Source organism: Glossina fuscipes, unplaced genomic scaffold (assembly GCF_014805625.2).
Source record: "Glossina fuscipes isolate IAEA_lab_2018 unplaced genomic scaffold, Yale_Gfus_2 133, whole genome shotgun sequence".
Lineage (NCBI taxonomy): Eukaryota > Metazoa > Arthropoda > Insecta > Diptera > Glossinidae > Glossina > Glossina fuscipes.
Genome location: NW_023998476.1, coordinates 459,316 through 480,111, shown reverse-complemented (window position 1 = coordinate 480,111; position 20,796 = coordinate 459,316). Strand labels below are relative to the sequence as shown.

General features: G+C 35.0%; 3 protein-coding genes across 3 annotated transcripts; all 3 read right to left on the bottom strand.

Moving 5' to 3' along the window:
* Positions 1-1,402: 1,402 nt before the first annotated feature.
* Positions 1,403-6,647, bottom strand: LOC119640982 (dynein intermediate chain 1, axonemal). The gene is made up of 9 exons (XM_038039393.1): positions 6,512-6,647; positions 5,034-5,264; positions 4,852-4,957; positions 4,451-4,779; positions 3,265-3,700; positions 3,099-3,176; positions 2,393-2,565; positions 1,677-2,317; positions 1,403-1,586 (listed from the first exon to the last, which is right to left on the bottom strand). Exons 1-9 carry the CDS (start codon positions 6,539-6,541, stop codon positions 1,403-1,405), a joined length of 2,208 nt encoding a protein of 735 aa, XP_037895321.1. The 5' UTR covers positions 6,542-6,647.
* A 7,045-nt stretch (positions 6,648-13,692) lies between these two features.
* On the bottom strand, positions 13,693-16,120 carry LOC119640961. Its single transcript, XM_038039356.1, has 3 exons — positions 14,882-16,120; positions 14,133-14,831; positions 13,693-14,066 (listed from the first exon to the last, which is right to left on the bottom strand). Exons 1-3 carry the CDS (start codon positions 16,051-16,053, stop codon positions 13,766-13,768), a joined length of 2,172 nt encoding a protein of 723 aa, XP_037895284.1. The 5' UTR covers positions 16,054-16,120; the 3' UTR covers positions 13,693-13,765.
* Positions 16,121-20,271: 4,151 nt separating this feature from the next.
* On the bottom strand, positions 20,272-20,566 carry LOC119640993. The gene has a single exon (XM_038039415.1). The coding sequence runs from the start codon at positions 20,537-20,539 to the stop codon at positions 20,396-20,398; it is 144 nt and encodes a 47-aa protein (XP_037895343.1). The 5' UTR covers positions 20,540-20,566; the 3' UTR covers positions 20,272-20,395.
* Between the last annotated feature and the right edge of the window lie 230 nt (positions 20,567-20,796).

The window sequence follows — 20,796 nt, the reverse complement described above, 5'->3', positions numbered from 1 at the left end:
GGCACAATACATGCAAAACAAAAGAGAACGAATATACGTTTATTCTCAAAGCGGCACAATACATGCAAAACAAATGAGAACGAATATACGTTTATTCTCATTCGGTGGTGGATGTAAAAAACAACAAGCTACGGCACAAAGCTGGCCAAGCATTCTATAGAATTAAGACCGAAGAATTAACTGTAGAAAAACTTTATTTCTGTTTGTTTATAATCCGTTTTATTCCAATATTGAAAATTTTTTACCTAACTCATATCCTGCGCTTACTTTGTATTCGCCCCTTCGTACCTTGAGCAGCCAATATTCAATAATATATAGCCTGTGTTGCTAGTGCTCAATGTCTGTTTTTAAGTCTAAGAATTCATTTCATTAGTCTAAAATTAAAATAATAATAATAATAATAAGATATATATCCGTCTGTGTGGGCGAGTAGGCAGGAGGAGGTGTCTCGATTAATAACTCAGTGGTCGCGAGTTCAAATCTCAAGTGCGGTAGGGTTTTTAGTAAACAAAAAAAAAAAAAAAAAAAAAAAAAAAAAAAAAGTCTTAGATGCTAGTGCTTTAAGACTATAGCCTTAGAATTTACTCTCTGGCTAAATTAATAATAATAATAAGATATACGTAAGAGCATCCTTATAACACAAGCATACAAGTAAGTGTTGAGATTGTAGCACACGTACAGGCAAAACATCTATGTAACAGGACAGCGATGGTGATCGCAACCACAGAAGAGCCTGTCGCAACCTGCTCTTCTGTGCTCATTCTTTCAGTCTTGTTACAGCAGCTAGAGAAAAGGATACACTCATATTTACTGGCTATTGAGAATGAGGAGGAATTCAATCCTTGAAATAATTTCTCCCTGTAAAGATATGAGCAGTCCGAATCGGCAGGTAGTCTCTTCAAGTCTAGCAATACAATTTGAAGAACTAAAATATGCAGCATATTGCACATTTGCTTTGTCAACCGGCCTAGAAAGCGAAGTGGTGACCATGGTGATGCTATTCGAAATTATCTTTTATTCAAATCGTTTGCTGATGCCCATTAGAAACAAGTGAAGGATAGAAAGCTTCAGAACATCGTTAGAGGAATTCAGGCTACATTGCGGCAACTTTAGCTTTTAAAGCGATCTTCCCAATATGGTGCTCCCTACTTTACATCGAACTCATTAAGAGTGAAGCATTATTTGTCACGTCAGAACTAACCTTTGTATGCACCCATTTAGAAACAGTTCGGAAAAGTTGTATACATATGTGTATAAAGTAAAAACCACTCAAATGTCATAGAAAAGTTATATTAATGCTAATTTATCATATATTGTTCGAGTTTTATCGTTTACGCTAAAACAGCGAGAATTTTTTTAATATACAATATAAAGCATACGAAATAGTTGAAATTGTGTCGATTCAGCTCTTAACTGTGGCGGGCTGATCTGATACCACGGCCCCCTCCGGTAATTCTCGGACGAGCGATAAGAGTCTTTCCAGCTTTTGTACTTGCAAGGTGTGTTGATCCAGATATAATTGTTTCTTTGGTGGCTTCACCATCAATCTCAAATTCGGTGATAGCTTCAAAGATGTTATAGTGCCCCTAGAAATAGATTTATAGGAAATGATGTAGATTTAGTGTCTTTACAGTGATTATATTACTTATATCATTTTTTTTTTTTTTTTTGCATACTTATCGTCGCCCACTACGATGAACGGTAATTTCTCATTAAAAGATAAGCGGGTCAATTTGTTTTTACGTTTCGGGACTACGGCCTGAACGCAGATGGCACGATATTTATTAACATTCAAGTCAAAAACATATACTTTGCCTTCGTTGGTAACTGCTGCAAATACAGTACTTGAATATGGCGCCCATTTGACGTCGCCGACTGCCGAGCCTAAATCAAATATGAATAAAGGTTCTGGTCTCATATCTTCCCAGACTTTGACGCGCCAATCGCCACTGCACGATATGAAGATATTCGAATTGAAGCGATTATAATCGATCCGATATACAGTTAAGTTGTGTGCTCTATAAGTCATTAAATATTTCGAACTGTAAGCTATACTGCATTTATATATGCAGCCTTCCTCTGTGCCCAAGAGGAATACCTCAGGATCAGTGGGATGAAATCTCATACAGGAACCGCAGCTCATTAAATGCAATTCAGTACCATCGGGTCCTTCAATATGAGCATTTTCCAAATACATTGTAATAATTGTCGTTACCATTAGTTTATTTGGCATTAGAACCCAGTGAAAGACGCGTCCACCGCTTGAAACTGAATAGAAGTTAATTTCTCCATCGGTCATGTCAGGACCCCATTTTACCTATGCAAAATGACACGCAAGCAAGTAATATTAGACTTAAAATGAACTGCTTTTCCGTCATTTAACTTAACATACCTGCCATACTAGTTCGGCATGTTTTTGTGTAATACCCATTGACATGTACAAAGGGTTTGTGATATTATCTTTTAAACTATAAACGGCTACATTACCATCATATAAGCCTACGGCCACTAAGTAGGGATACTTTGGATGTATGTCACACGACATAACTCCACACGGTGTCATAACTATTAAATGAAATTTAAAAAAAAAAGTAAGATTGCCATAATCGGGCCAGGCCGTGTATTAATTACCCTACATCACTTCGCCTAATACAAGGATTTAAAGGAATTGCCTCATCCGACCCAAGGTTTTCAAACTAATTAATAGCGATTCTTGTCGCAAAATTTGGAAAATTACGCTACTTATCAAAATTAGGCGTTATGTGGACAGCAGTCAATAAATTGGTCCATGTTCAGACCCATTTTCAACAGCTTTCGCCTTCGGACCAAAAAACATCGGTATACTGTATTTCGTCAAAACAACTTGGAAACTGAGATGTGCATCTTCAACACAGAAATACGTAAACAAACTTCAAACGGGCAGACGGAGAGACAAGCTTGTTAAGCCCTTCTAATTGTTACATACGTCGCCCAGAAAACCTTTTTGTTCTAAGAATGAAAATCATAGAAGTGGACTCCTACAATTAATCACTTTTTCATGTCGAATGTCACTTAAACCTTTTGCTGACATTTTGTGAATAAAGTATGCTTTTACGTACTAATATAATCGGGATATGAAGGATTTTTAATAGTAAACAAGCACAAGGATCCCTCGTTGGGTTGTTTCAAAAAATCATCTAAATACGAAGAGAAAGAGACAAATAACAGAAAAGAGATATTGTTTAGAGAGTTACGTTACGTTGTATTTATATTTGATTGACATACGTGAACCAAAGCAAACGGCAAATAAGTCGTAATAATTAGGATTGAACATTAGATCAGTGACGCTTAACTTTTTAGTGCGATCATATTGAAATTTCCACAGTGGCAACAACGTGCCCTCAGCTTCGCGATATTCATCGGCCGGATCTTCCCAATAACGATAATCGTTCGCAATATCCTTGTAAATATTCTGATTTATCATGCGTTCTAGTATTTGCCAGCATTTCAAATATTTATCGTTTAAAATTTTTGCCATTATAGTCTTTTGATCCATCTTGCTTTGCTTAACCTCATCCTTGCGATGAACCTTTTTGTCTTCTTTCTTTTCTTTTTCTTTTTGCTTTTGAAAATCTTCAGCGTAGCTATCGTAAATAATCCATTGTAATATGTTACCACCGTATTGGCAACGGGGGGGTGGTATCGTTTGAGTTTCAACGTTCTACACAAAATAATAATAATGGACGGTATAGAAAAATTTAATTTGTTTTTTTTTTTTTCAAAACTTTTTGAAAACTTGAACGTAATTCTATAAAAACAAAGGGACGGAGGGACAGATGTGAGTCTATGTTGCTCAAGGATACCTTTTTTTAATATGTTTCCGGAGCATAAGTAGGGAAAGAGTATCGCGTCTACTGTTAAAATATCGGCAAATATCATTTGCACTGATCTTTAAGTCAAAATTTAAGATTGTGCCGGCATTTCAAAAAAACATGCTTTGGGCTCCATGAAGAACACAAAAATTAATTATATTTCGAAAATTTAGGGAAAATATGTTACAAAATTCACAAAAAAACATGTGTTGCGTTAGAAAGCATGAAATAAGCGAGAACGAACGTCGAAAACAACTTGAGCTATCTCAGCGAGAGGTGAACACTGTTGTGGGGGAAATCAAGACTGAAGTCTTGATTAAAGTCAACTGACTCATGTTTTTTTCTTTTTTTTATCTCCCCAGTCACTCGGGGAATATCATTTTGCACGCTTGTGCATGGTGGTGATCAGGTTGGTGGTTATTAGTAGAGGGTGAAAGAAAAACAGATCGAAATAGGATATAATAATTTAACATCGATTAATCACTTGTTTCCCAACGAATTACTTTTAAAATTTACTCGGTACGCTCTACGGACTCATGTAAAGATCTTAGTAACAAGCGTAAATATAATAAATAACAAAAAAAGCAAGAAAACTAAACTCTTTTCGGATTTGTATACGTTAGTGCAGCACGTTCACAGAAATTAAATTGATTGATTAATTTTCGTTTCCTAGAGGCGACAGGCATTGCAGCCGGGGTATCTGTTACTTCTTCACCTTCCCCGGTTCGTTCGCCTTCACCTTCGTCCATGACTTCTTCTTCTTCACCCTCTTCTTCAGCCTCTTCAGGGCCTCTTTCATCTTTTTGGCCTGGCTCGCCTTCCTCTCCTTCAGCCTCTTCGGCTTCTTCGCCATCCAAAGCAGCAGCTTTTTGCGCCCGAAGAATATCTATCTCGGATGGTCTTGGCGCGCTTGTAGGCAAAGGGTACCCTTTAACAAAAAATATCATAAAAAATAATTTAAGGAATAATTTTTCTCAATTGTTTAAGTTATTAAGTTTACCTATCTCCCCAGTTTCTTCCATCTGAGCTTTCGCTTCGTCCGAATCAACATGTATCGAGTTGCCAGCATATTGAAATATTGTGACCGTATTACCAGCGGGTGGAATCTATAAAAATCGCATAAGTTCAGTTCAATTATTACTGCTTGAAGCATATTTATGATTTTTACATTCGTATCCCAACCTTAACAAAAGTGCCCTCCTTGAAACTGTACACTACTAAATTGAGAACCACATTAGTATTGGTGGGCGTTAGAACTTTGGTTATTTCTTCGCCAAGTTCAGCCTCTGTCAGCTCTAGTTGATCGTCCGGTTTAAGTAGTTGACGCGACTTAATCCAAGCATCAAGGTCATCAGCATCACCGGCTCCTTCTCCTCCCGGAGATTTTCCTTTACCAGCTCCCGTTTTCGCCAACTATTTAAAGATTCATTTTGTGCATTCGTTAGAATCAATTATGCAAGTCATTTATTCAAAAAAAAAAAAAAAAAAAAAAACGAAATTTAATTAAAAGATAAATGTGAAGAAAGTGTCTCCGCTATTTCGTTAAATCGTCTGTGTATGCTGCCATTTTAATTATTTACTACTTACCTATTTAAAATCTTTTTTGTTTTTTTTTTATTTTTTTTTTTTATTTACATGTAACCATAGTATTATGTATAGATATAAAAAATATATTTTAAAATTTTAGTTTAAACAATTGTGTTTATCATATGAATGAACTGAAATAAATAATTAAGTGAAGCTTAAAAATTTTCAAAAATATTTACGGTTCATGCGAAAATCATGCAGTTGAGAATTTTTTTTTTTAGATATGAAAAAATTATATTGCATTGATTGATTGCTTGTTTACCTGGCCATCATTATCACTGGCAATAATGGATTCTGCTCGATCATCGTTAGGAGCTTCAATAGCTTCAATTACAGACGAAGCCATATCATTTTTTTTTTTTTTTTTTTGTTTCGCTCTATCTCTAAAGATTTTATTTTTATATGTCTTCTAACGAATCTAAATGTAACAACAGCATCAACAAACGGAAGAATGAATGTTCATATTTACAAAGAGAAGAACTTGAATTCAAGGGACCAATGAGTGAATGAAGTCTTATGCATGTATAGGATTGATTGATTTTGGGGAGACGGAGAAGGAGGAAATGAATATGAATTTTGATATTTTTATACCCTACACCACTTATGGTCCAAAAGTATATAAGAGTTTTGTGCTAATGTGTGTTCAACACTTGGAACGGCTTAAGATCGATTGACCTTTCGTTGTACCGATCGATTCAGACCAACTTTCTGCAACAATTTAAACACGTCAGTCCGCCTGTCCGCCTGTCCGCCTTGTTTTTTCGTACCCAACCTCCAGACCGCAATAGACCGATTTATTTTGGACCAAGAACGAGCTCGATTGGAAATGATTCGGATCGGATCACCTGTTCGGCTATTTCCCATATAAAGCCTTATTTTGAAAAGTGTTGATTTGAACAACTGCAAAGTGCTGTAGGGTATTTAATAGTGAGCCGCGACAAACCATAGTGTTTTTACTTGTTTCATTTCAATATTTATTCATAAACATATAAATATGTATATATATACAAAAATTTAGTAAATTGTGTTTTAAATTGTGTGCATAGCTTTGTATAATTGCTTATGATAGATACCACAACGGCTTTATTAGCAATTCTCCACATTTTGTTGCTTTAGTTTTTTTTTTTTCTTTTTTTCAGTTTCTTTTCTTCTTAATTTACTCGATCGATGATTAAGGTAATAACGTCCCCTTTACTAATAACGAAAATCCACAACAAAGGAAATCACTTTTTTACCTTTACCGTTGCAGGCAACTTATGAACAAGAAATAAATAAATAAATCCACCAACCAACCAACCATCTAAGTAAACAGATGCTTAGTTCGAAATAAATGTCGAAAGTTAAAGAAGGCAAGAAAGAAATAGCGTGCAATACCACGTTTTGTTTCAATTTTTCTTGAGGTCTTTGGATAATAATACATATCGTGGTATCCTCGTACAAGGGTGTGTGTTTAATTTAAATATGAATCTGAAAGCGGTCTTTACAAAAAAATTAAACTTTGTTCGTCAAGGTTAAAAATGTGTAGGTACATACGTTGTGTCAAAAAAGTGACGGGAAATATAATATTTATAAATTGCATTGAAATAATTCTCAAATTACGCCAGTCACAAATCATATAAATTGTTGAATATATCCGATATATTATTATTCAGCAATCATTGCTTCGAATAACGCATGTAAAAACACTATTGAAAAAATGGTGCGACCCGAACCATTTTCAATAGCGTTCGCCCTTGAAGCAAAACACATTAGTGTATTATACTTAAAACATTTCCAAACATCCAAAAACTTCCAACTTCTAGGTTGAACACAAGACGACAAGATGGACAGACAATTCAAAAACTGATTCGAAAACGGTCGGTGTAATAAAACGTGGGTTTACCTCATACTGTTGCATATATCTACGCAAATTTCATATATCCCTGCATCACGAGCGATGTAGGGTTTAAAAGTCTTATGCACACACGCACTAGACTGCGACTCCATCTCCCTGTATCTTGTTTCTTCTGTTATGTCACTGTGTTTCACGTATGGGAGACTTCAACCTGAGTGATTGGACACATTTAAAAATAAAAAAATTGATAGCGAAAAAATAATTTAAACGTAAAGGTTTTTCTCTGCACAAAATTTTTGGCAAAATTTGAAGTTGATTTCAAGCCTGTAAAGCAAAGTTTTCGTTAAGATGGCGTACAATTAACCAATCTACGTAAACCGCTACAGTGAAAATCAAGTAAAAATCAAGTACTGGTTTCCCCAAAGAACTCCAAACAATTGATCGGCTTATCAAGTCGAACTTAACTTCTTCAAGCCGTTGGCCACGTAAGCGGACATCTAATATTTTATAATTATAATTACTGTTAATAACAAAACGAACAAAAATTTGATGTTAACTCGTTTACTATAAAAATAAGTAAAAACGTAAGTAAAAATTTTATAGTTTAGCTCCATTAAAATTATGTTTAGTTTGAGATAGAAAAAATTTTTGGGCAGTCAATGTTGCTGGATTATTTTCACATTAGTTTCGCCGTAGCAGCAGAACAGTTCGTGTGAAGGTTTAGAGAAAGAAAATTATAGACTGATTTTAGATAATCCATTCACATCAATACCGCTAATAAAGTATCTAAAAACAAAGAGTATATTCGTCTTGAGTACAATAAGCAAAAATTAAAATAACGAAAGGTACTAGCAAGCTCGCTGCAGCGAGGATCAATTTCTGCTGCCATATTCTCTGAAAATATTGCACGTCTAAGGCAGGATGGCAATAATATCGTTCGCATGATTTCTTGTAAAAGATGGGAATGCAAAAAGAAGAAATACATATCAAGGTCCTTTGCTGCAAAAGAATATAATATCTTAATGGGGAATGTAGAAATGTCCTATCGCATGATAGCACACGATCCTCACTGTGAAAAAAGTCGAAAATTTTACCATAAAATTGAATTTTAATTTTTAAACGGGTCTATTATTAAACCATGGGTTCTTTTCAATCGAAACACGTAAGAAAATTAAATTCTGTCGGGACCCAGTCTCTTACATCCATCACAATTTACGTCAAAAAAAGACAAAAGAAGTAAAAGAACAACATTCTCATGCTCTCTAATATGGAGTGGGCGCAGTTGATTTCTTTTATTTTCAAAATAAGAGCTTTTGTCATAGTTCCACAGTCTTTTGCGAGTTTGTAGGCGATATTATCATTTTCGCTAACGGGAAAATGTTTACCATCAATACTACAAAGTTGCGCGAACAGACAGATGAACAGACGCAAAGGCGGACATGTTCAGATGCATGCCAGATTTGAAACTAGCCAAGAATTTGTGTACTTTATGGGATTTTTGAAGCTTGTTTCTAAGCCTGATAAAGATATTGAAAAAGCAATTAAAATTGGATACACTACAATATTGGGTAGGCGTAGTCAAGTTTTTCCATTTTTATGCGATCAAATTTTTGTACATTGCTATGAGCAAGTTTATGCCGTCGTGGTGTCGGTGTCCGTTGTGCTGTGGGCGTATCCTTCAAACAATTTTGCCCATTTTCAATACCGACCTGCGTGCAAGAACTTCCAATGCTTCTGTCAAATTTGAAGTCGATAGCTTCGTTCTTGTGGCCAAGAGAATGTTTACAACAGACATTACACAGACGGCCAGACAGACAGACGGACATGCTTAAATCGATTTAGAATTTGATACTGATCAAAAATATATACACTTTGTGGGGTCTCTCATGCTTCCTTCTGGGCGTTGCCACAAATGAATGACAAAATGAGTGTAAAAATATAATATATAAATAAATAAAAAGGTAAAAACTATAAAAAAAAAAATAGTGAAGTACGACTGCTGCGGTGAATGAACGACCCACGAGCGGTTTGCACGGTTCCGTTCCGGAAATTTCGAAGTTAAAGATTCACCTCGCAGTCACTGAAAATTCCGAAGTTTTGCAACTAGCGAAGCAAGATCAGCACGCAAACGATGAAGAAATAGTAGATGCAATAATCATCAACCACATGTCAGTTTGGAATAATTTCAAAAGAGCAGACTACAAAAAGAAGCCAAAGAGCAAAGGTGAATAGCTGAGCTGGTAGGCTACGAATTTCAGCATTTATCCTTACATGAGCCCGGTCTTCACTAACTGCTTTTCAAAGAAAATTCATGTATAATAACGCGCGGCAAGCTTATAGTAAAGCTATAAAATACGGACAGGAATAAAAAGACTTGCCTTGCTTGGTATGTATTAAGGACAATATCGAAAAAAAATCAACTTATCTCGAGGCTGAGCTGGTTCAGTTTCAAACAATGCACATCGGTTGATTTTCAAAGAATCTAATTGTTTTTTGTATTTATGTATGGAACTTTCCTTTACCTTGCTTCCCCCAAAATTTATAATTTCGTAAGCGAAAGTGAGTATTTCAAAAGTAAAGAAAGCATCTCAAACTTACTATCAAAATGAGCTAACAAGAGTTCTTTTATATTTGGTTTATACACTGAGGTAAGTGCACCCTCTTAAATGGGGACCAGTTGTTGTTTATGTGATTAAATTAGGCCTGCTTGTTAGCAGTAAGATGAATATATCCAGTGGAGTGTTAAAGTTTTCAAACAGGTTGTTCGTTTTGATTTATAGCTGATAGCAAAACTTGCAGGTGATGCAGGTCTCTTTTATTGGAAGGCGGAGATATAAAGGTGATTAGTTAAGTACTATCAATTCCGGAGTTATTCCCGGAAGCTTTGAGGAACTTTGACTGTATTGGCAGACTATTTTTGTATATCTATGCAATATTTTTTTCACGAAAAGTGCACTTCATAATGGGAACTTGTTTCTTTAGTTTACTTTGTTTGTTTTTTGACTGTTTATTGCCGCCTTAAAGGCTTTTTGCATGCAATTATATTACTCGAGCTTATTTGAGTCTATTCGCTAATCATATCTGACGGCTTGGTAATGGAATTACAATAAATCACTCATACGCATAGTATTCTTTTGTATTTATATAAATTATTACTTATTGATTTCATTGATGTTTTGGAAGAAATAATAAATGTGGAAATACAGTAAATGATGGATTTACACGATTACTAGTTGCATGATTTCAAACATGAAAGGTTAAGCTAATATATGAGGTAACGTATTTGCAAAATTTGGAAATAAAACCCGAATGTCTCATGGACATTTAATTAATTGCTTAGAGCCTTTCTACAAACTCGCCACTATTTGATTTGGTTCTTCTCGCGTTAAAATAGGTGAAATAAGAATAAACATGGGCATCTAGAGTAACATTTTTCAAAAAAAAAACCTTACTTCAAATTTCCATAACTTTTTTCACAGGCGCTAATATCGAGTTACAATCTTCAATAATTGACTTCTACAAGCGAACTATGGAACACTTTATGAATTTGATTGTATATTTCATGCTCCGATTCCAATAAAATACATTCATTGAATGAAAGATCAGCACACAAGATTGATAATGATTTGAATTTGTTCACAGGAAATGAATACCTGTGCGATCGAATGCGGTGCGTTTTTCGATTAAATTTGGAAAACCGACATCTCCCACAGATTGTTTCAGGATGCCACAAGGTCATCTCTTAAAAAATCATATTATTAAAAATGCATTACCATAACAATTTTATTCCGCTTCTAATGCCCATGACCTTCATAACCTCCATTAATATAAGACTTTGAGATAAGGCAATCATGTCCTTCAGATAAAAGGTCTAAAGTTTAAAGCAGTCTCTTATAAATTTTTGAACTAACTTTCGAAAACGACAAAAAATCTTTGGCAATATTACAATTAAAACCAAATATCTATTTAAATATTTTTCAAAAAAAAGGATGGTTCCGAGCGATAAGAATTCATTGTAGTTTCCTTATTAAGCAAGCTTAACTGGAAATTAAATTATTTGCTTTTTCCAAATACAGGGAAAGGACGAAATAAGATGAACCCTAAGTAATGCTGGTTGTCAATGCTACTTCCGCGTAAATAGTGGGCTACATACTAGTGTTAGCGTATTATACGTTTTGCTCTGTGACGACTAAAACAAGTGATCGGCGATATATGTAATTTCCCAGACTTGGAAAAAGAACGAATCGTTTGTGATCGATTGTTGGTGTGTTTTGATATAAGATTTAGACAACACTCGATTGAAATCCATGAATCTATTCCGAGATGAATTTGTGGCTGGCCTAACCTTTAATTAGTAAATGATTATTGCATATATGCCAAGGGTTCATGTTACTTTGTCCATACCTAGGGCATCTGAAGGACGTTTTGCTAACTATTAGTTGCATTGTTGCGATTGAATTTTCAATTATTGTAATTGATTTTTTCGCTTAGCTTGGATGGCTCTCTGATCTCATTTTATAAGTCACATGCTGGTTCCGATAGCTATTCTTTTGTTTTTATTTGCTCTGTTTGTTGGTAATGGTTAACAAGAATTAATCTTAGGTTCAACATTAAGTGTAAGAAAATGTTGTTAAACAGATTTACACAGCTAACTGACTGTCAAATTACATTTTTTATGGAAACGGCCTTTACTTGTAGTACCCTTTTTTACACCTTTCAAGCAATAATATGCCAAGATTTTTTGAAAACACTCATCAAATTTGTTCACTGAATTTGTGGAATTTTTAATTGAAATAGAGGGAAGAGATGATTTTTGAAGTCTTGTTTCCAAGAAGAAATAAAACGTGTGTTGCAATCATATTGGGCTATCAATATATAGAAGAAGGCAATGCCGTAAATTAATATGCTTTGGAAATTTGGTTAAGAGAAACTGTCACTCGATCGCAAACAAATTGAGACTTGCATCGATTTCGTCGGAACGATATTTACCGTATTATTTAAGATACCATATATAACCTCGTATACAACAATCACTAACTAACCATTTCGTGGCACTTATGAAAGCATAAACTTAGCCACTTTGTTTTCGAATTTTACTGGATTTTCGCTCCGCATTTATAAACATATGAAAAATATTTATTATTTCAATTGCAAAAGTCATAAAAATGTGCATAAAAATCAAAAAAAAATTAATATGTGTATCTTACGAAATTCGAACCAAGTTCGATTGCTTAGCTATGCCTTATCAAGTGAATAAAACGCTAGAAATTCGCGATATAATCCAATGAAGTATATATATTTTTAAAATTTAAGAACTATTTAGCCAAGTTCATCTGCTCATCTGTGACTTGAGAGCTTTCGATAATAATTTTAGATGTATAATAATAATTTTCAGAACAAAAGCCAAGAAAACTATATAACTACGAGATTAATAGTATAAATAAGCGATACATTGTTGTATCTCTCTTGATGGTAAGCATTTACGCAAACATAATAATTATGCAGGTTAGTATAAAGTGCCAAAAAAAAATGTATATATATTTCGTGACAAAAATCCATCAAGTTAAAAACAAGTTTTGAAGCAAACGTACGTGCCTATCGTACAAGGCTACAAGGATACTCTTTCCTACAGTCACCTATTAAAAGGAAATAAGTATTTTAAATGTTAAATAACTACACTTTTCTTCTTCCATAAATGGTGTTTATGACTAAGGGGTGTATCTTAGCGTGTGTGCGTGTCTGTGTAATACTCTGCGACTAAAAAAGTGGAATCGTATAGAAACTCTTGTTTTATATTTAGTGCCGAATCAATGTTTGAAGCGCACGCCGCGGTCTATAAATAATTTAAAAAAATATATATATATATATTTATGCCGATTCCGGCAGATACGATGCTTTAATTCGAAAAAAGTGTATACAAACCTTTGCAGCAGATTTGCCTTTAGGCGTTAGTTTGTCACCACCGGCAATCTTTACAGTTTTATCAGCGATTGTGGTTTTTGAAGATTTATCGTTCGGTAGAGTGATTTTGGCTTTCTTTTCCGCCTTTTCCATTTTCTGTCAGTTGCGAAATTTTCGTTCAAAGAATTTAAACAATTTTAAAAATTTTCATCTTTTTTTTGCGAGCCTCTACCGCCGCAAAATTCGTTAGAAATATATTTAGGTTAGCTTTTTTTGTATTTTTTTGTGTTTTTTTTTTTTTTTTTTTTTTGAACAACAATAAAAATTGTAAAAAAATAGACACAAACTGATAATTGACGTAGTGTTTTAATTTTGGGCAACAGCAACAACAATCGACGAAATTTGACAATTTTTCAATTTAATCGAGCATTTCTTATTATTTTTTTTTTTAAGTTCGTTGAAAGCAAAATAAAACCAAACAGGTTGTTGAATCGAAGTGAAAGCATAGGTTGCTATGAAAACCTGTTATCGACATGCATAAATTGTAATCGAAAAATCCTTTATCGCTAATTCGTTTATGGGATATCTAGTGTTAGACATGTCTACGCCTTCTAGCTTTGAAGAAGTAATAGCGTTCGCTATGACCTGGTAGGTGTACATGTTCCATAAATTGGTTTTCATCAAATTCATTCGATTTGTACTCGAAGGGCCGGAGTTGTTTCGATTCTGAAGTTCCAGAGCTCGACATTACTGACTCCTTTTCACCGTTAGTTAGACCAACATCTTTTTCTACAGTCGCCATATCCGATTTATAAACAAATTCAAGGGGGCGTTGAAATAGACAGAGATCTCGTTTTTCTCTTTCGGCTAACACAGCCAACATTATAGGGTTTCTGAAAATTAAAAATCGAAAAAAAAGTTTGAAAAAAAAAACTGCAATAATCTCATATATATTATACTTGGTGCGATTAATCCATGCATCGATTTCTTCATTAGTCACATTTTCGTTACCAATAAATGGATTTTCTGCAACATATCTGTTCCGCTTTAATATCACGTTAATGTCTGTTTCTGTTTCTTCATCCAAATCGCAACCGCGACAATGAAGTGTTCGTATTTTTGTATTCGGTTGCAAAGCCTTCATTATTTCATCGGCTGCATAGCCGTTTACATGAATTGCACTTATGTCCAAAGCCAAAAGATCCCGGTGTTTGCGTAACAATTCATCGGCAATACAACACGCTACGCCCACTTCTGTTATATGCGTGACCCCTTTTAGGTTCAAAGTTTCAATATGTTCGGTATCGTAAATGGCTGATATAAGGGAATGCAAAGCCTCATCGCTGAGAGGATTGCGAGCGAGTCCCAAATATTTCAATTTGTTTTGGCTGTAGTTTAACAAAGCCAAACTTAAATCTTTCATAGCTTGTGCGCCCAAATCATTTGACTCCAGTTCTAATGAATGTAATGCTTGGGAGTTTGTAAACAATTTTTTAAAATGTTGACCGCACGTATCATTCAAGCAGTCATAACCAAGATCAAGAATTTCCAGTGTGCTAACATCCTTTAGGCCATCAAGTAAAATACCTAACTTTCTGGTATCCATACGACTGTTACGTAAGCGGAAAACACGCAATACTGGTAAACGGCTTATACCGCTGCAAAAACACCCATTAGAAATAATAAATCTCTTGAAAGATGGACTTACAAAGATAATCGTTTGATGTCATCATAAGAAAAGTTCAAATGCCTGGAGTGATAGTTACGATGCAACTCAGGCCCCAGAAACTCGATAATAAATGTATCCAAGTTTGTAAACCATTGAATGAAGCGTAAATCTATATGATGGCAATGATCTGGAGGATAATCATACATTTTCTTATAGGTAAGGAATAACTCTTTGTTCCTTTTATCACATATTTTCGCTTCGACATCCTCCTCACTGCTGGTAAGTTCAATGCCGTGAAAATCTTTGGGTTGTTTCTTTTTCTTCTTTTTGCCCTTTTTCAACTCCAGTTCAAGTTTTTTTTCGCGTTTGGCTGCGTGACGCTTACGTCTTGCCTCGCGCTCTTCGCGAGCTTTTTGCCGAACTTCGCGTAACTCTTCACGCAGTCGTTTTCGTTCGGCTTTCTCTTCGACCACTAATCGTTCCAATTCAAATTGCGATTCGGTTTTCTCTTCCTCACCTATATCCGTTGGTTCGGTTTCGTCGGGCGTAGTTGTTGTTGTTGTTGTTTCTGTGATTTCTGATATCTCTTCGTCGTCTTCTCCTGACGACGACGATGACTCCATACGGAAATACTTTTCGAAACAATAATCTTGCAATGATTGAAGGCGACGTATGTGCATGTCACGAACCCATCCACGAATGTTTAGCGCTAATCTTGTCATTTCCTCTTCAGGCCAAAATTCGGCGGCGCAAGCTTCGACTATTTCAACAAATTTCATTGAAATGCCAGCACTTTTCCAATTGTAATCGGGTTTAAGAGCCAACGTTTGATCAGGGCTCTTGGCAAGGACGACACGCTTCCAGAAACGGTCATTATCTATATGATAACAGTCCTTTAAAGGCATTTCAACGTCTAAACTATCGTAATGAGTTTTCAAATGTGAGGGATTAGAGGCAATCATAGGCAATGGATCCGGTCCAAAGGCTCGAGCTAAAGCTCGTACGGATAAATCGACAAGCGTACCAAGATTGCTATCCTCAATAAAAGCCTCCGCATAAATTGTACGACCACTTTCGCTTTTCAACTTAAATATGTGTGGGCAAGGCTTGTAAACATCGTAAACTTGCCGTAGAAGCGGATCTTTGGGTACAGAGAACGTATTTGTATGAACTGGATATTGCATAGTTTCAAAGGATGGTTGTTCCTCCATATCTAAAATTTGTTAATTTTGCCTTGAGATGAATCGAAATATTTTCATTTGCAGATATACGGATTATTATTTAAATCTAAAAATATAAGTAAAAAGTTATCAGCGTTCGATTTTCGTGTGCTCGTTCTAATGTTTGATTTTGTCTTAATCAAAAATATTTCGATAACATAATAATAAAAAATATATTTTTTTTCTTTAAAACATAACAGAGTGTTTTATCAAGTCAAATCAAATTTGAAAAAAATCCTTCTATAACCCGTATTCCCGAAGTTGCATTGCTTTTCGAAAGGAAGTATTTGGTAGCAGATTACAAAGCAGGTAGTCAGCCTACGATGATCTATTGGGTCTATTGGATCGTTTGGAGCATTTTGACTGATCCCCGATTTCGAAAATTACTAAATTTAGAATTTTATTGAAAACTTTACTTGATCGATATCAGCAATATCTGATCTTAGCATCTTTGAAGTGCTGGATTCTTGCATGTATTTTGAGCATTTCTTCCCTTAAAAAAGGCATTTATTGAGAAAAATTGGTACATCATATATTAATGAAAATGTTTTCCATCATTTTTTATAAATTTTTCCCATCTTTTTCGCAATATAGCGATACAATATCAAAGGAACAATATTGGCTTGACAACTATCTAAACATCGGCCCGTTTTCGCACTTTTTAAACATTTCGAAACCACGTGCCAGCCAAGCTATGTAAGTGGTCATGTGAGCAAGTGGTAAATTAAAGGCGCTATGTCCGGTGAGTACGCTGGGTGCGGCACAAATTCCCGTTCGAGCTGCAAAAAGATATCCTTGACAAATCTTGAAAGATATGGTCGAGCATTGCCGTGTGAGAAGATGACTTTACGTCTGTTAGTCGCTATTGCCGGCTGTTTTTTTTGCAATAATACATCGGTCAATTTGTACATTTGACGTCTGCAGATATCTGCAGTAATACTCTCGTTCGATTTTACCAACTCGTAACACGCTAAATCTCTCTCTCTCTCTTGGGGCTTTCGTAACAGATCTACTTTTCGTCACCAGTCACAATACGCCACAGAAAACTATTCTTTTTTTGCGTAGCAACCAATGAAACCGCGGTGATGGAACGGTTCGAAATGGCATTTTCGGTCAGTTTGTATGGTAGCCATTTTCATTCCTTTTTGATCTTTCCCATCGCATGGAAACGTCTAAAAACAGTTGATCTATTGACTGTTAAGCTGCACGAAAGTTTCTTAAGAGTTTGAGCTGGGTTTTCGTCCAATAATTCTTGCAATTCACTGTCTTTGAACTTGCCTGGTCCTTCAAACCGTTCTTTGCAATTGATATCAAAATCGTCATGGTTAAACCGTTGAAACTAAAACAGACAGCTGAGATGCGCCAGCATTACCATAACCTTTTTAAAGGTTTTAATAGGCTTCGGCAACAGATTTCTTCAAATGAATGCTATATTCAGCATTCCATTACTACCATCTGTATACACTGAATAACTTATTAATGTTAAATCTGAAACTGTTGGTTTGTGTAGAGAAGGGTTAAAATGCTGAAAAAATCAACTCTTCTCTCTCTCTCTCTCTCGGCATACAAAAAGGCATCTGCACGAATCTCGCCTCCAGAGAACTAATTGCAGAGGAACACACTTCTGGGGAGGTAATGGTTAGCATGTTCTGTTTACAGACGGTTATAAGAGCGACAATATGTCACCCGCCTATGCAATGGTGAACGCTACTGACCAAGTTCAAGTTAATTACATCGTACACGATGTAACCAACGTTTTTAATTATAATTTCATTCCACCCATTAAAGTCGAGGTAATTAAGATTAAAGCATTTGTAAGAGTTTGCCTTGGTCGTACTATTGCAGCGCATAAATGAATCCTTAAAAAATCTGCTCCTCTCCTTTGCGATCATAGAGAAAATTTTATGATTTAACGTAAACCTTTTGAATTTCAAAACGTTTCCAAAGTTCGAAGACCTGTATTCGGAGCGTTTCAGACCCAGCAGATCTTTAAAACGCTTGGAGGATATGCCATCAAAATAATATTTAGCTGTATTAAAATGACTAGACTGACCTTCTAGTTGTTAGTTCTCATTCCTGTTTCAAACTCCTTTCAGAATGAACGATAAGAGAAAACCAATTGTGGGTATATAAAAAATGTTAAAAAAAATATTTTTAAGAATTTTTTTTTTCAATATTTATTTATTTATTGTCTACATATTTTATAAAAGAATTTACAAAGTATGGGTGTTAAAGGCTGTCGGATACCTTGCCCTGTATTGAAAACTCTACCGCATTTGAGATTTGAACTCGCGATCATGGAGTTGCTGATCGCCATACTTTGATTACTCGGCTAATTACGCGGAGTGTTTAACATAAATTTTTCATAGGTTTAAAACATCGAATTTTGATCGATATCATGCCGTGCGAGTAAATGTTTTAGAACTGAAATGAAATTAATTGAACGGTAATGAGATCCGCTTTTAACAAAATGTCTTCACCAGCAATTAAATAACACACAACTCAATAAGTTCATAGCATAGTAGACGAGACCATCGACGAATCCGGGTAATTTTTCTCGACTTTCCATATTTTATGACATTTCCACGATAAATTTGCAACTTACAGCAGTTTTAGTGGAAGCGCTTTTTTAGCCGCTTTGGACGACTGCCGCCAATTGATACCCTCTCGACTAACTGCCAATTTGACTGTGGAATGCATTTACGAAAAAATACTTTTTATTTCGCCTAAACAACGCCAAATAGCATTGACAACAAAACTTTTCCTTCAACTGTGAACGCACACGATATCCCCTTCGAGCGGACGTTTCTCATTGACACGCGCTCACGCAGATTAATAAGTACACCAACTTATGATTTAGTCTCCTATCACGATTTTGTTAGTTCTCTTATGTTTCCTGGAACAACCGATGATTTCGAGCGATCAGAGCGTTCAGTGTCATAGATGTCCATACGACCTTGCTTAAAACTAGCGAATCACACGCGAAGTTATTTTCTCGATAGACGAGACTCGCCATAACATCTTTTAAGGTAATGCTAATTGTGAACGAATTCTTTATCATCAAAAATCAATATTTAATCAACAAAGGATATTTAAATTTTTCGATTGTTTGCATAAGTAGCGTCACTAAAACAACTACGACTTGCAAAGTAAAGTTCGGAATGTCGTGACATTTAGACTTGTTTCGTTTGAAAGTTGGAATTATTTGAAAATTCCATGCTACGAACGTATTGAATGATACGTATAATGGTCAGTTTGTCACACAGCGAACTCTGATCAATATTAGTTATGCTTTTAACAAGAGATGTCTACGTGTACCAAAATCCAGTTGAAGACCAATTTAAATTACAACACGCTCAAGTATCTACATTGAAATAAATTCATCACTCAGACGTTATAATCTACGCATTGTGCCCTGGGGTTTTTTATATCTCCACCATCTGCCTACAATTCAATATTTAAAGAAGTTCGAAATTAATTCGTGTAATTAAATTCATTAAAAGTGCTGATTTACAAGCAGAGTAGCAATGATATTCTGCCGAACGACATTGTTATTACAGATGTGTCTTAAAAAAAAGATTACATTTAGTAAGAAAATTTCATTCAGCCTGAGTCGTTCACATCAATCGCTTTTATTCTAAAAAGATTCAAAAAAAGCCAAAAAAAATTAGATTTCTTTTCTTCCATTAAGTGGGCGCGCCTAATTTTTTCTTCTTAATAGAATAAAAATGGAATTTATAGAATGGGATCGTACAATAAACCAAAGACGCAATTAACAGACAGATCGACGGACGGATTGACAAACATTCCTAAAACGATGCAGATTTCACACTTATATGGACTTTATAGGCTCTCTATGAAGCTTCTCCTTTGGCTCAATTTTATTACCAACTTAGGCCTAGGAACTTCTAATGTTTCGACCAAATTTGAAGTAGATAGCTTCTTTTTTGCGATCAGGAGAATGTCTAGCACAGGCGGACATCTCTAAATCAGCCTAGTATTTAATGCTGAGTGAGAATATATAAATAACCCATGGAGTCTCTAAGCCTTTCTTTCGAGTATTGCAACAGTTTTGATGTGTACATGTACATGCTTGGATAATGGGTATAAAAATAGTTTAATGTTTGTATGCATAATAAAAGAACAAATTAATGAACTTCAATAGTTATTTATATCCGAAGAAAATGTAATTGAAAAAACTAAACAAGTTTTTAGCGATAAGCAAAACATTTAATGTTTATTTTACGCTAGCATATGCATTAGTAAATTATTAAAGTGATAGAAATTAAGAGAAGGCATTATTCTTAAATATACTATATGCACATAACAATAACTAAATATTTTGACCTTTAATTATACTCTTAATAAAATATACTGGTATCTCGGGTAAATAAACGCAAACTACAAACGTAAATGGACCGAATAACAACAAGTATAACAACCAAAAGTAAATTGTAAACTCTGTGTATGCTTCCATCGATTCAGAAAATATGCAATGGTGTCCGTTCTGTTATTAATAATATAAAAATTGCAGTAATTTGTCTATCAATCAACACCAAGCTAATGTCATTGATTACTTTCAGTTGCTAGGTTTTTTAATGTAAGGTTTTTATATACTTTGCATTATATTGATTACTCATCGAATGCATAGTAGCGCGACAATCATTCTCAGCCAGAATATTATGAGAGAGCCGCCTTTAACGAAAAACAAGAATAATTGAAAAAATTTGTTTA

Excerpts from the sequence above, each read along its gene's own strand:
- LOC119640982 (XM_038039393.1), bottom strand. The coding sequence starts at position 6,541 with ATGTGGAGAATTGCTAATAAAGCCGTTGTG. Across the intron at positions 4,958-5,033 it reads AGGAGGGCACTTTTGTTAAG|ATTCCACCCGCTGGTAATAC; the intron begins GTTGGGATACGA and ends CGATTTTTATAG. Across the intron at positions 2,318-2,392 it reads ATGCCGAACTAGTATGGCAG|GTAAAATGGGGTCCTGACAT; the intron begins GTATGTTAAGTT and ends CATTTTGCATAG.
- LOC119640961 (XM_038039356.1), bottom strand. The coding sequence starts at position 16,053 with ATGGAGGAACAACCATCCTTTGAAACTATGCAATATCCAGTTCATACA. Across the intron at positions 14,832-14,881 it reads GACATCAAACGATTATCTTT|CGGTATAAGCCGTTTACCAG; the intron begins GTAAGTCCATCT and ends GTGTTTTTGCAG. Across the intron at positions 14,067-14,132 it reads GCATGGATTAATCGCACCAA|AAACCCTATAATGTTGGCTG; the intron begins GTATAATATATA and ends TTTAATTTTCAG.
- LOC119640993 (XM_038039415.1), bottom strand. The coding sequence starts at position 20,539 with ATGGAAGCATACACAGAGTTTACAATTTACTTTTGGTTGTTATACTTG.